The sequence below is a fragment of the Phycodurus eques genome, chromosome 11, assembly GCF_024500275.1.
Source record: "Phycodurus eques isolate BA_2022a chromosome 11, UOR_Pequ_1.1, whole genome shotgun sequence".
Lineage (NCBI taxonomy): Eukaryota > Metazoa > Chordata > Actinopteri > Syngnathiformes > Syngnathidae > Phycodurus > Phycodurus eques.
The window spans coordinates 25,329,366-25,343,511 of NC_084535.1; the positions used below are offsets into that span (position 1 = coordinate 25,329,366).

Sequence of the window (14,146 nt, forward strand, 5' to 3'; positions counted from 1 at the left end):
TAAGCATATCCTAACAGTATCAATCTTTAGTGGTGGACTAGTGAGTCAAAAGTCATGGGTGAATGAACATCACATGGAGAGGGAATTACAATTCTAACTCCCGTTAAAACATATCTCTGCAATTACATTCCATTAGTCCCGAATATGAAATAATAAAATACGTTCACTCCATATCACTGCAAAAATGAATCATCTTACATACGTCCCTCTCTTCAAATGTAATGTCTACATTTAAAAAAAAAAAAAAAAAAAAACATCACAGAGGCTGCTCAGAAAAATAAATCATTTTACAATTTCACTTAGCAGAGGGAAAGAAACCATGTGGCAGTCCCATGATTATTTTGTTTATTGTTACCGAGGCTGCTTCTAAACCTGTGTTGCCTTTAAGTGTGTTCCTGCCTTTCTGACTTGAATTTTTGGAGTTAAGCAGATAAATCACTGTCAGAAATCGATTGCATTTGCATAGGGCAGGATGTATACACACACACACAACCTTTTGAGGAGACAAATCATTAAGTCACTGTTGTAGTTCAGCCCAATGGTGTTCAATGGGGTTGAGGTTACTGTACAATTAGGCTCTTGCTTTAGGCATTGGGACACAATAATTCTTACCAATAAGGACTTCTAAAGACTACTTTTCCAGTTGATTCACACAGAAGCCCGACAGATACACTGTCACGTGAGGCATCTTTATGGCAATATCTGATATTCATGTCACAAACACAGGTATATAGTCACAAACACAGGCATATGGTTTACCTGAGTTTGTATCATGGCTCTCTCAATACACCGGGAACTCCCTTTTTCCAGTTTGGACCTGAGGCAAAGTGCTGTCACCTCCACAGCCCAGAACTTGGGCTGAGACAGTAAACACTGCAGAGACACAAGATCGACAAGTATATTTCAAGTCTTACAAGAACAAATGTTGTCGAGACAAAATAATGTTGGTTTTTTTTTTTTTTTTTGGGTAGGGGTTATTTTATGGAATGCTATTGACGACAGTCGCTGCCGTGGTCACATTGTAATTTGTTTGTTGTTGTAATTACAGGCATATAGACTAAAATACCAAGCCTAGAACTGAAAATGATTGAAACACAGTGTAGACCCGAAGTCAGTTGGGAACTGAATAGGATACCTGTAAGTGTGGTATAGAAAATTGATGTATGTACAGCTACAATCATCCATCCATCCATTTTCTGTACCACTTATCCTCACTAGGGTTACGGGCGTGCTGGAGGCTATCCCAGCCAGCTATCTTCGGGCGAGAGGCGGGGTACACCCTGAACTGGTCGCCAGCCAATTGCAGGGCACATATAAACAAATAACCATTCACACTCACATTCACAATTACGGGCAATTTAGAGTCTTCAATCAACGTACCATGCATGTTTTTGGGATGTGGGAGGAAACCGGAATACCCGGCGAAAAACCACACAGGCACAGGGAGAACATGAAAACTCCACACAGGCGGAGCCGGATTTGAAGCCTGGTCCTCAAAACTATGAGGCAGATGTGCTAACCAGTTGTCCACCGTGCCGCCAGCTACAATCATGTACTGTCAAATATTCTGATAACAGTGGGTCGTAGTAATTAATGAAATACATGACGTTTGATATGATTCCACACAATGATATCTACCGCTTTTCCTCACTTGGGTCGCAGGCGTGCTGGAGCCTATACCAGCTGACTCTGGGTGAGAGGCGGGGTACACCCTGAATTGGTCACCAGCCAATCGCAGGGCACATATAAACAAAACCATTTGCACTCACATTCACACCTATGGGCAATTTAGTGTTTTCAATTAACCTACAAATAATGTTTTTGGGATGTGGGAGGAAACTCTGGCTGAGAAAGACTCTCTTATTCGATCAGTAGATGATAACATACTGTTGAACAAGTTGGAAACTTGGGTAGGACTCAGTAGAACTGTCCTGAAATGGTTCAGGTCTATCTGGAAATGAGTTATTGTGTCACCATTGGACATTTAAAATCTTTTCGAATGGCAATGAAATATATAGTCCCTCAAGGGTCAGTTCTATATCCAGAGTGAAGGGTTGCATGTTCCAAGCAGACCAGGAGAAGCCAATGCATGCTTTTATCTCCAGTAGACTTGAGTATTGTAATGGTATTCTGACTGGACTCGCCCAAAAGAGTATTAAACAGCTCATTCAGAACTCTGTAGCTCGGGTTCTGACTAGAACAAAGAGATCAGAGCATATTAATCCAGTTCTAAAGCCTCTACAATGGCTCCCTGGCAGCTTTAGAATAGACTAAAGTCTGCTGCAGGTCTTTAAATCACAAAATGGTTTAGGTCCTGAATATGTTAAAGAAATGCTAATGGTATATCAACCCCGTCGGGCTCTGAGATCTACTTACTTACATATAATGGAGCACAGAATTCAAACTAAACATGGTGAAGCAGCATTTAGGCGTTATGCTGCACACAAATGGAACAAGTTCCCAACAGACGTGAAGTCAGCCCAAAATATGTGTGTTTTTAAGTCAAGGTTAAAACATTTTATCTTATGCTTCTGATTTAGTATTTTTGAGCATTTTAATTTTTTTACGTTTCATTTTCTTTATGTTCTTTTAGTAATTTTAGAAGTCTTTTATTTTCCGTACTGTTTTTAACAGCCTTTTGCCTTTTGTTTCCAAATGCTTAGTTACCTTGTGTATGAAATGTGTGTATAAATAAAGCTAGCTGGCCATTAGTCACGGAAAATTCAGCTATTTGTTGTTTTGTGCTGCTCAGGCCACAACAATAACAGAATTGCTATGGGGCCATCTGGTGGCATCTTGATGCTGAAGTGAGTTGAACATCTTAAAAAGGTATTCATTGGCGCCATCTCGTGGCATCAATAGGCAATCACAGTACAGTATAAACTTTTAAGGGGGGCGTCAATTAAATTTTTTTTTTTTTTGCTATTTGCGACAGGGCTCTGTCCCTATCCCCATGAATGAAGTTTTGTTCACAGTTTTTTTTTTTTATACAGACACTGAAGGAGAAAAGAAATATTTTTCTTTTTAGGGTATATTTGAAGTCAATTTTACGCAGTGCCATAGCTTATAAAGGTTAAATTGCACGCAATTTCTTAAATGCTTCATGATGTTATCTTGGACCACATGCAGTTTTGGCCAGCGACTAAAAATGCAGTGATTCAGAATTTGGAGCATAGTCACAGTGCAATAAGTCTGTCCTTTCAAACAACTTGGAAAAAACAATCAAGATTTACGAGACCAATTTTCTTTTGTAGTATTACAAGTTATTTAACCAATAACAGATGAAAATGTTTGAAAATGTTTTTAACAATCTGGGTGTGGAATCCAAATGAAACCTTTCTGCTTTGGATTTTTGGACTCAAACTGATAAACGTTATTGTTTTTAGCAAATAATCAGTAAATTAGAATTTTATGGATGCAACACATTCAAAAAAGCCAGGACAGGTGGCAAAAAAGAGAAAGTTGAGGACTGCTCATCAAACACCTGTTTGGAACATCCCACAGGTGAACAGGCTAATTGGGAACAGTTGGGTGCCATGATTGGATATAAAAGGAGCTTCCCTGAATTGCTCAGTCATTTACAAGCAAAGATGGGGCGAGGTTCGCCTCTTTGTGAACAAGTGCGTGAGAAAATAGTCGAACCGTTAAGGACAATGTTCCTCAACGTACAACTGCAAGTAATTCAGGGATTTCATCATCTACGGTCCATAATATCATCAAAGGGTTCAGAGAATCTGGAGAAATCACTGCAGGTAAGCGGCAAGTCCGAAAAGCAACATTTAATGCCCGTGACCTTCGATCCCTCAGGGGGGACTGCATCAAAAACTGACATCAATGTGTAAAGGATATCACCACATGGGCTCAGGAACACTTCAGAAAACCAATGTAAGTAAATACAGTTCGGCGCGACATCCGTAACTGCAACTCGAAACTCAACTATGCAAAGCAAAAGCGATTTATCAACAACACCCAGAAACGCCGCTGGCTTCTCTGGGCCCGAGCTCATCTAAGATGGACTGATGCAAAGTGGAAAAGTGTTCTGTGGTCCGACGAGTCCACATTTCAAATTGTTTTTGGAAATTGTAGACGTCGTGTCCTCCGGGCGAAAGAGGAAAAGAACCATCCGGACTGTTATGGAAGCAAAGTTCAAAAGCCAGCATCTGTGATGGTATGGGGGTGTGTTCGTGTCAATGGCATGGGTAACTTACACATCTGTGAAGGTACCATTAATGCTGAAAGGTACATACAGGTTTTGGGGAAACATATGCCGCCATCCAAGCAACGTCTTTTTCATGGACGCCACTGCTTATTTCAGCAAGACAACGCCAAACCACATTCTGCACGTGTTACAACAGCCTGGCTTCGTAGTAAAAGAGTGCGGGTACTAGACTGTCCTGCCTGCAGTCCAGACCCGTCTCCCATTGAAAATGTGTGGCGCATTATGAACCGTAAAATACGACAACGGAGACCCCGGACTGTTGAACAGCTGAAGCTGTACATTAAGCAACAATAGGAAAGAATTCCACCTACAAAGCTTCTACAATTAGTGTCCTCAGTTCCCAAATGTTTATTGAATGCTGTTAAAAGAAAAGGTGATGTGACACAGTGGTAAACATGACCCTGTCCCAGTTTTGGAACGTGTTGCAGCCATAAAATTCTAAGTTAATGATTATTTGCTAAAAACAAAGTTTATCAGTTTTAACATTAAATATCTTGTCTTTGTAGTGTATTTAATTAAATATAGGTTGAACATGGTTTGCAAATCATTGTATTCTGTTTTTATTTATGTTTAACACAACGTCCCAACTTTATTGGAATTGGGGTTGTACATGGAGGTGCTCGGGCTTCACGGTCCTCAGTCAGCTGCTATAATAGTTTTTTTCAAATCAGATAAAAACACCTGTGAATATTTGTCTATATGTGTTGCTCCACCGTTTGTGTTCAAATATCCGTTACCTAAAAGGTTACTGTATACTGTACACAGATGCTATTCATTAGCCGTCTATGACTTTTTGCATTGTTTGTTCACGTTATGCTAAGCAAACTTTGTTAGCTAAAGCTCTGTGTTTATTTTAAATACACGTGCAATTATCTAAAACGTTTTCTTTTTAAAATAGTCCTGTTGAACCATAAGTCAGAAGCAATGCCTGATTTTCATTTTTTAATTATCATGAAATCTTTATTTATTATTACTTTTGTCAGATTCAAGTCATTTCTGTGACCACTGTGGGTTTTAGTTTCATTAACAGAGGGGTACCAACTGTTTTGCCCACGTGTGGATGTATATAAATTTTGCGAACGAATGCATTTCCTGATCTTTAAAGTTAAATATTTGTTTTCGTTTTGCTTTGGCAGTTATTTTAATGCTGGTCAAGTGGTGGAGTGTTGCCTTGCAAGAAGACCAAGCCCACCTTATTCCCGTAATGTGTAAACTTTTAATGTCACCAATTGTTTGCCATTTCAGTGTGTTTCACAGATGTGCTTTGCATCCAAAACTTTCTACCTCGGTGATGATGACTACACTGTTAGTTACTATTCCTTGCAAAGTAACTACTGCTGTTTTGGATGACAAATGACACACTGGCAACTCCAGTTGTCCCCCAGACAGGACGACGACAGAGGTCTGTCATTGGTGAAGACAGCCAGACATGTGACAACCATCTAACCAGCCTGCAGATTCCTGGATCTACATGTAGACTGGGAAGATGCCTGCTCACAGAGCCAGCAACATTCCTGTCACACATGGTTACCATACAATGTATGCTGCCACCTGATGATGACGAGAAAACAGGCCAAATACTCTCTTGTTTTTCACAACAACGGCCTATTTAATTTAGTCTGTAGCAAGTAAAATGTAGTGTGTGTGTGTGTGTGCAGCATGCATGTTTGGGATTTTTATTTCCCTAACACACAGGCCCTCTCACTTGCTTCAAATTTGAAGAGCGCAGTGCTGATGTGTAACAGTTTTTGTTTGGTTGGTTGGTTGGTTTTTCAAATGCATTTGCAAACTTGTAAATAAAAATGTGCTAAAATAGGAATTGTATATTTTGAATGGTACTGTAAATATGCAGTGGGTATATAAAGTCTACACACGCCTATTTTAATCCAAGTTTTTTTGTGATGTAAAAAAAAAAAAAAAAGAAAAAAAGACCATGATAAAAAAAATTACAATAATCTGGTTGCATAAATATGCACACCCTCAAACTAATACTTTTATTCTAAAATATTCTTTTGTGGGCGGGGGGGTCAATTGAGTTGTACAGGTTTAGGTCAATAGTAATTAATAATAGAAGTTTTGAAATTATTTATATTGGTAATTGTTTATATCACAGAAACCTGGCATTTTAACATGGGTGTAGACTTTTTATATCCACTCAAATTCCAAATTATGGCATGTCATGTTCAAGATTACTCATAGTGTCAATGCTGAATAGCATTCAAAAAAATTATCTTTATTTGGCCAATTTTCACCATCACTCCTTCCACATTTCGCCACCTATTCAAACCCATCCATTCAACCATCCATTTTTTAAACCAGTCATCCTCACCAGGGTCACGGGCGTGCTGGTGCCTATCCCAGCTGACTCTGGGTGAGAGGCGTGGTACACCCTGAACTGGTCGCCAGCCAATTACGGAGAAATATTTATCAAGGGTTGCCATGCAAGTCGCTGCCGGGCCCACTGGGAGAAATTTAGGGCTCAAAGTCTTGCACAGGGACAAGTTCAACAACAGACAGTCAAAGGTAGGTTTTGAACCACTGACTCTTCAGTCATTCGTTGACCTGCTCTTCCAACTGAGCCACAGAAACTCCCGATTCAAACCATCCATCCATTTTCCGAACAGCTTATCCTCACTAGGGACGGGAGCTATCCCAGCTCACTGCAGGCAGGGTACACCCTGAACTGGTTGCCACCCAATCGCACGGCACATATAAACAAACAACCATTTGCACTCACATTCACGGCACTGTATATGCCACAGTATTGTTGTATTGCCTGTTTGTATGTGGTTATCAGCATTTGTTTACCAATATTATTTTGAGAGAGAAGTACCGCGAGTTCAATGCTAATTTTCAGTAGCTCGTCAAGTGTTTTTCATTCATTGTGTGTTAGCTTTGAGCTAGCAATTTATTTTTAACAAAAACGAGAAAGAAATTCAGCCTGTGATATATTAGAACATTAAATAGGTATAACTCTTGTGTGCGTTTAGTTTTACTGTGAACGTCAACTGAAGTGTCTATAAATGATGAAAGGCAAGCAACGTTCACTCTTACTCCTTGCTACTATGCTAGCACCTTAGCAACCTGTCACGTGGGGTCTGCATACCGTCCGGGTGCTGCTGGATAGAAGTGCTGGAGCAGAGCATGGAATGAACTGCTTTTGGAAGGGGGGTAAAATCTGAGCTTTTACAGTAGATCTCGTCCGAGCCTTGTTTTTTTTTTTTTTGTAGACGTCGGTCCGATTTCCTATCTCAAAGATTGGCTCGGGACACCCCAATGTAATATAAATACACAAGTATTTAACACGTCACCATTTTTCCCACGAAATATACCGGGACTTCCAAAGGTGCTATGGAACTGAAAATTTCACCACGCTGGGAAGAACCCAAGGTAATCCATACATACAAAGAAAGTAGACCAAATAAGATCAGAAAGTAAGTTGGGTGTAAAAATGTGAAATGACACAGGGAAAAAGTATTGAATACATGAAGAAAGGGAGATGCAAAAGGGCATGGAAAGCCAAGACAACACCTAAAACCTATCAATAATCAAACAACAATCCGGCACCTTGTCAGTGCAAACGAATATTACATTGTTCAGTCCTAATTGATGGCTGACAAAAAGGTCTCATTGCCAAGGTGTGAGTCAAGACACAACTTATGATGGGAGAGAGCTGAGCGCTGTCTCAAGACCATCGCAAACTAATTGTTGCAAAACATAACAATGGCATTGGTTACAGGCGCATATCTAAGCTTCTGAATGTTCCAGTGAGCACGGTTGGGGCCATAATACGTAAGTGGAAAGCGAATCATACCACCATAAATTTTCGTCGATCAGGTGCTGATCGCAAGATTTCTGACAGAGGAGTGCAAAGAATAATCAGAACAGTTGTCCAAGAGCCAAGGGCCACCTTCAAAAAGACCTGGAATTAGCAGGTACTGTTGTACAAGGAAAACAGTGAGTAATGCACTCTACCATCATGGCCTGTATGCACGCTCATCACGCAAGACCCCATTGCGCGGAAAAAAAAAAAAAAGCATGTCAAAGCCCATTTAAGGTTTGCTGAACAACATTTGGACAAGCCAGTTAAATACTGAGAGAATATAGTCTGGTCGGATGAGAGCAAAATTTAACTGTTTGAATGCCATAATGCACACCACGTTTGGAGGAGAAATGGCACTGCACATCACTCTAAAAACACCATACTAACAGTGAAGTTCGGAGGTGAAAACATGATAGTGTGGGGCTGCTTTTCAGCAAATGGAACTGGTAAAGTTCACATTATTGAAGGAAGAATGAATGGGAAAATGTACCGAGACATTCTTGACAAAAATCTGCTGCCATCCATGAGGATGATGAAAATGAAATGAGGGTCAAAATCACACCAGAGCAATGCATGCGACTAGTTTCTCCATACAGGTGTCTTGAACCTGTCATTTCAAACAAAGGCTTTTGTACAAAGTATTAAATATCAGTTGGCGTGTTCAATACTTTTTTGTGTCATTTCACATTATTACACACAACTTAATTTTTTATCTTATTTGTTCTACTTGGGTTGTTCCCAACATCTGGTGAATTTTTTTATGTGAACAGCACCTTTGGAAATATATTTCATGAAAAAAATGGGAACGTGTTAAACACTTATTTCAGTCGCTGTATAAACAAACAACCATTCACACTCGCTTTCATACCTACGGACGATTTAGAGTATTCAATTAACCTTCTTGGCATGTTTTGGGGATTTGGGAGGAAACCGGAGGACCCAGAGAAAACCCACACAGGCACTGTGAGAACAGGCAAACTCCAAACAGGTGAGGCCGGATTTGAACCCAGGACCTCAGAACTGTGAGGCAAATGTGCTAACCAGTCGTCCGTACACCTATTAAAACCGTTCCAATTTATTCATCTCATTCATGATATCCTGGGAACTATTTTCCACATTCCCAAAATTACTGCTTTCCTCACAGTTCTATATTTTTGATGAAAATAATATCCATTAAAATGAATGCCAAGATTTTCAAAAATTCTTCCATATTTCACTATTTCAGCTGATACAAATCATCCCAACTTCAAACTGTTCAGCTCTTTGAGGACAGCCTAAAAACATATTTTCGCCATTCCAAAAATTTCCTTGTTATTCCACTTTTCCATTACAGAATTCCCAAATCAATGCCGACATTTAACATACAGTATTTACCATCTCCTTCTACATTTCTCAACTGAGTCAAACCATTCCAACTTCAAAATGTAAATCCCATTCAGGACATCTTAGGAACTATTTATCATCGTCTCAAAATTCCCACGTTTTATTATTGTTTTCTATGACAACATTCACAACATTATTACATAATGCGCTTACCTCCTTTTGACCGAACTAAACCATTCTAACATCAATCTGTTCAGCTCATTCAGCACAAAGACAACACAATTTATAACATTTCCCAAATTTCCACAGTTCCACATTAAAATTCCCAAATTCACAGATACCTGTATTTTACATATTTAACAACTTATTGCACATATCTTGACCCATTCAAACCATCGCAACGTTAAACTATTCAGCACTATTCAAGATATCTCTGGAAGTATTGGGATCATTCGCAAAATTCTGATGTTTTTCCATTATAATGCCCAAATTAAGAAATATGTTATATATTTACCACCCTCTTCCACATTTCTTGACTGAATCAAACTTCAAACTGTTCATTCAGCTCATTGAGGAGATCTTGAGAACTATTTTCCACATTTCCAAAATTCCCCAAGGCGTTACAATACATTTCCCAAATGAAGCGATATTTTAAACAAACAGTTCTTAAGAGTGGGGGGGTTGCAAAAAAGAAAATAATCATTTGGTCTGGGACACAAATTTCACAACTAACAAAAATTTAAATGAAATATTAAAATGAGAGAATTTTCTTTGTGTGGCGTCAGAGGCAACAGAATGATTTGGCATCCAACGATTCCAGCTGGATCTGTTAACCTGCTGTTTTTCAATTTTAATTTCCTGTCTTGACAGGCACTCTTATCAGCCTGGACAGACTCAGGATCGTCAACCGAACGAGCCAAGTGAGCTATCGTATTACTTTGTTGAGATGTGTCCAGATGAACGGTCTGTCTCCAAGTAAGATCTGCTGAATTAAAGAGTCAGGCTCATCTTCCGACGTTTATCAGTTCCAGTTTAGTTTTAAATGATGTAAGTTGAGTGTCCCTGACACTGAAGTGGCAAGTGGGATAATAACTTGAAGACATCAAGAACACCTCATCACGCCAAGATGACCTCACAGTGGCCAGTCTGGTGGCAACGAATTAATGGCCCTTGCAGCTGCTGTAAATATAAACGCCTCTCTATTCACACTTGAACAGAAATTACAGTGGAACCGCTAAAGGCAAACACAATCTGTTACAGGATGTTGAACCATTTGCTCAGCTTTCAAATTATAATAATAATTTAAAAAAATATAGGAAATAATGGCAGGAGAAAAGAATAATTCCAGGGTCAAATTGTGTGATGCCATTCATAACTCTGGTATGAACTGAAAGTTTAGTGTGACTTTACAGGGAGGACAAAAATAAAATAATATTTATTTATATAAACAATAAAACCCTGGACTAAAAAAGGGAGTGGTGGAACGGTGTACAACTGGTTAGAGCATCTGCCTCACAGTTCTGAGGACTGGGGTTCAATCCCCGGCCCCGCCTGTGTGGAGTTTCCATGTTCTCCTCGTGCCTCCGTGGGTTTTCTCTGGGCACTCCGGTTTCCTCCAACATCCCAAAAATATGCATGGTAGGTTTATTGAAGACTCTAAAATTGCCCGTAGGTGTGAATGTGAGTGTGAATGATTGTTTGTTTATATGTGCCCTGCGATTGGCTGTGGACCAGTTCAGGGTGTTCCCCGCCTCCTGCCCGATGATAGCTGGGATAGGCTCCAGCACCCCCGCAACCCTAGTGAGGATAAGCGGCTCAGAAAATGGATGGATGGATAAAAAAGGGAGTATTCTCATACTACATTGGGGTGTCCCGATCCAATCTTTGAGATAGGAAATGGGACCCATGTCAGCAAAAAAACAAGGCTCGGACTAGATCTACTGTAACAGCTCCGATTTTACCACTCTTACAAAAGCAGTTCATTCCATGCTCCGCTCAAGCACTTCTATCCAGCACCCCACCCCATGTGACAGGTTGCTAAGGTGCTAGCATAGTAGCAAGGAGTAAGAGTGAATGTTGGTTGCCTAAAGTCATTTATAGACACTTCAGTTGATGTTCACAGTAAAACGAAACACACAAAAGAGTTACACCTACTGAATGTTTTAATATATCACAGGCTTAATTTCTCTCTCGTTTTTGTTAAAAATAAATTGCTAGCTCAAAGCTAACACACAATGAATGAAAAACACTATTGACGAGCTACCTGAAAATTAGCATTGAACTCGCGGCACTTATCTCTCAAAATATTGGTACACAAATGCTGATAACCACATACAAACAGGCAATAACCCTTTCACTGCAGATCACAATGTCATTTGCAAACATCATGGTGCACGGGGATTCAGGAATAACCTCATCTGTCAGCCTATCCATCACCACTGCAAACAGGAAGGGGCTCAGAGCTGATCCCTGATGCAGTCCCACGTCCACCTTAAATTCAGTTGGTCACACCTACAGCACACCTCACCACTGTTCTCTGCTGCCCTCGTACATGTCCTGTATTATTCTAACATACTTCTCTGCCACTCCAGACTTCCGCATGCAGTACCACAGTTCTTCTCTGGGTACTCTGTCAAAGGCTTTCTCTAGATCTACAAAGACACAATGAAGCTCCTTCTGAACTTCTCTGTACTTTTCCATCAACATCTTCAAGGCAAATAATGCATCTGTGGTAGTCTTTCTTGACATGAAACCATACTGTTGCTCGCAAATACTCACTTCTGTCCTGAGTTTAGCCTCCACTACTCTTTCCCATAACTTCATTGTGTGGCTCATCAACTTTATTCCTCTATAGTTCCCACAGCTCTGCATATCACCCTTGTTCTTAAAAATGGGCACCAGCACACTTTTCCTCCATTCCTCAGGCATCTTCTCACGCACTAGAATTCCATTGAACAAGCTGGTCAAAAACTCCACAGCCACCTCTCCAAGATGCTTCCATACCTCCACAGGAATGTCATCAGGACCAACTGCCTTTCCATTTTTCATCGTCTTTTATTCCTTTTAACTTCCCCCTTACTAGTCATTGCCACTTCCTGGTCCTCCACACTTGCCTCTTCTACTCACATTTCTCTCTCATTTTCCTCATTCATCAACTCCTCGAAGTATTCTTTCCATCTAGCTAGCACACTGCTGGCACCAGTCAACATATTTCCATCTCTATCCTTAATCACCCTAACCTGCTGCACATCCTTCCCATCTCTAGCCCTCTGTCTGGCCAACCTGTATAGATCCTTTTCTCCTTCTTTAGGACTAAACCAGCTGATATCCATTTGCACTGAGATGGGGCTGGATTGCTGTTTGATTATTGATAGACTTTAGGTGTTGTCTTGGCTTTCCAAGCCTTTTGCACCTACCTTCATGTGTTCAGTCCTTTTTCCCGTGTCAGTTCACATTTTTACACACAACTTAATTCCTAGCTTATTTGTGCTACTTTCTTTGGATGTGTGGATTACTTGGGTTGTTCCCAACATATGGTGAAATGTACATGTCAATAGCACCTTTGGAAATATATTTGAGAAAAATGGTGATGTGTTAAATACTTATTTCCGACGCTGGATGTACATACGCACGCACACACAGACACACACACACACATATATATATATAGAGCACGTATATATACACTGCAGTTTCCCCAATTTCATGTTTAGGATCATTAAACAAATGTAAATAGACAAATATAAACCGAGTGAACTTAAAATGCTGTTTTGAAATGGTGATTTCATTTATTAAGGGGGAAAAACAATACTCAAAGTTCCCTGGCCCTGTGTGAAAAAGTAATTACCCCTTTGTTAAATCATGAGTTGGGGCTCATCACAATTTTTGGTTAATTTTTACTGATCACACCAAAGCCTGATTACCTCCAGACCTGTTCAATCAAGAAATCCCTTAAACAGAATGTGTCCCAAGAAAATAAAGTTTGACAAAAGATCGGAAAAAGCTGAAACAAAATGACACGATCTAAAGAAAATCCAGGTTAGTCGAGAAAGAACATAATTGACATCTGTCATTCTGGAAAGTGTTCCAAAAGCCATTTCTAATGCTTTAGGATTCCAGCGAACCATAGGGAGAGCCATTATCCTCACATGGAGAAAACGTGGAGCAGTGGTGAACCATCCCAGGAATGGCTGGCCAAGAAAGATGACCCCAAGAAAACACAACTCATCCAGGAGGCCACAAAGGAACTCAGGACAACATCTAAAGAACTGCAGGCCTCCCTCGACTCAGTTAAGGTCAGTGTTCATGACATAACAATAAGCAAGAGACTGGGCAAAAATGGCATCAATGGCAGAGTTCCAAGGCGAAAACCACTGCTGACCAAAAAGAGCAAAGTGTCACCTTACTTTTGCAAAAATTAACATAATAATTCCCAAGACTTTTGGGATAATATTATAGGGACTGACAAGATACAAGTTGAGCTTTTTGTAAGATTTGTGTCTTCTTACATCTGGCGTAAATGTAGCACAGCATTTCAGAAAAAGAACATCCTCCCAACAGTCAAACATGGTGGTGGTAGTGTGATGGTCTTGGCCTGTTCCCTATCAATGACATGATTGGGCAGGAATGGGAGAAAAGGGAGCCTAAATTGGGACAACAAAGTCACCGGGAATTGACGGGAATGAAAACCATAAAAAGAGAGTTGATGGGAGTGGAATCCATGATGACGGAAGTAGAAACCATGACGGGAGAAAACACCATGATGCACTTTTGTTTAAACT

At 40.1% G+C, this 14,146-nt stretch overlaps 1 protein-coding gene across 2 annotated transcripts in view; it reads right to left on the reverse strand.

Moving 5' to 3' along the window:
• ttc27 (tetratricopeptide repeat domain 27) overlaps positions 1-14,146 on the reverse strand; it is a 97,139-nt gene that overhangs the window by 26,790 nt on the left and 56,203 nt on the right. For both annotated transcript variants that reach the window (XM_061690898.1, XM_061690897.1), the window contains exon 10: positions 760-873. In XM_061690898.1, the coding sequence (XP_061546882.1) occupies positions 760-873 (114 nt within the window). The remainder of the gene's footprint in view (positions 1-759; positions 874-14,146) is intronic.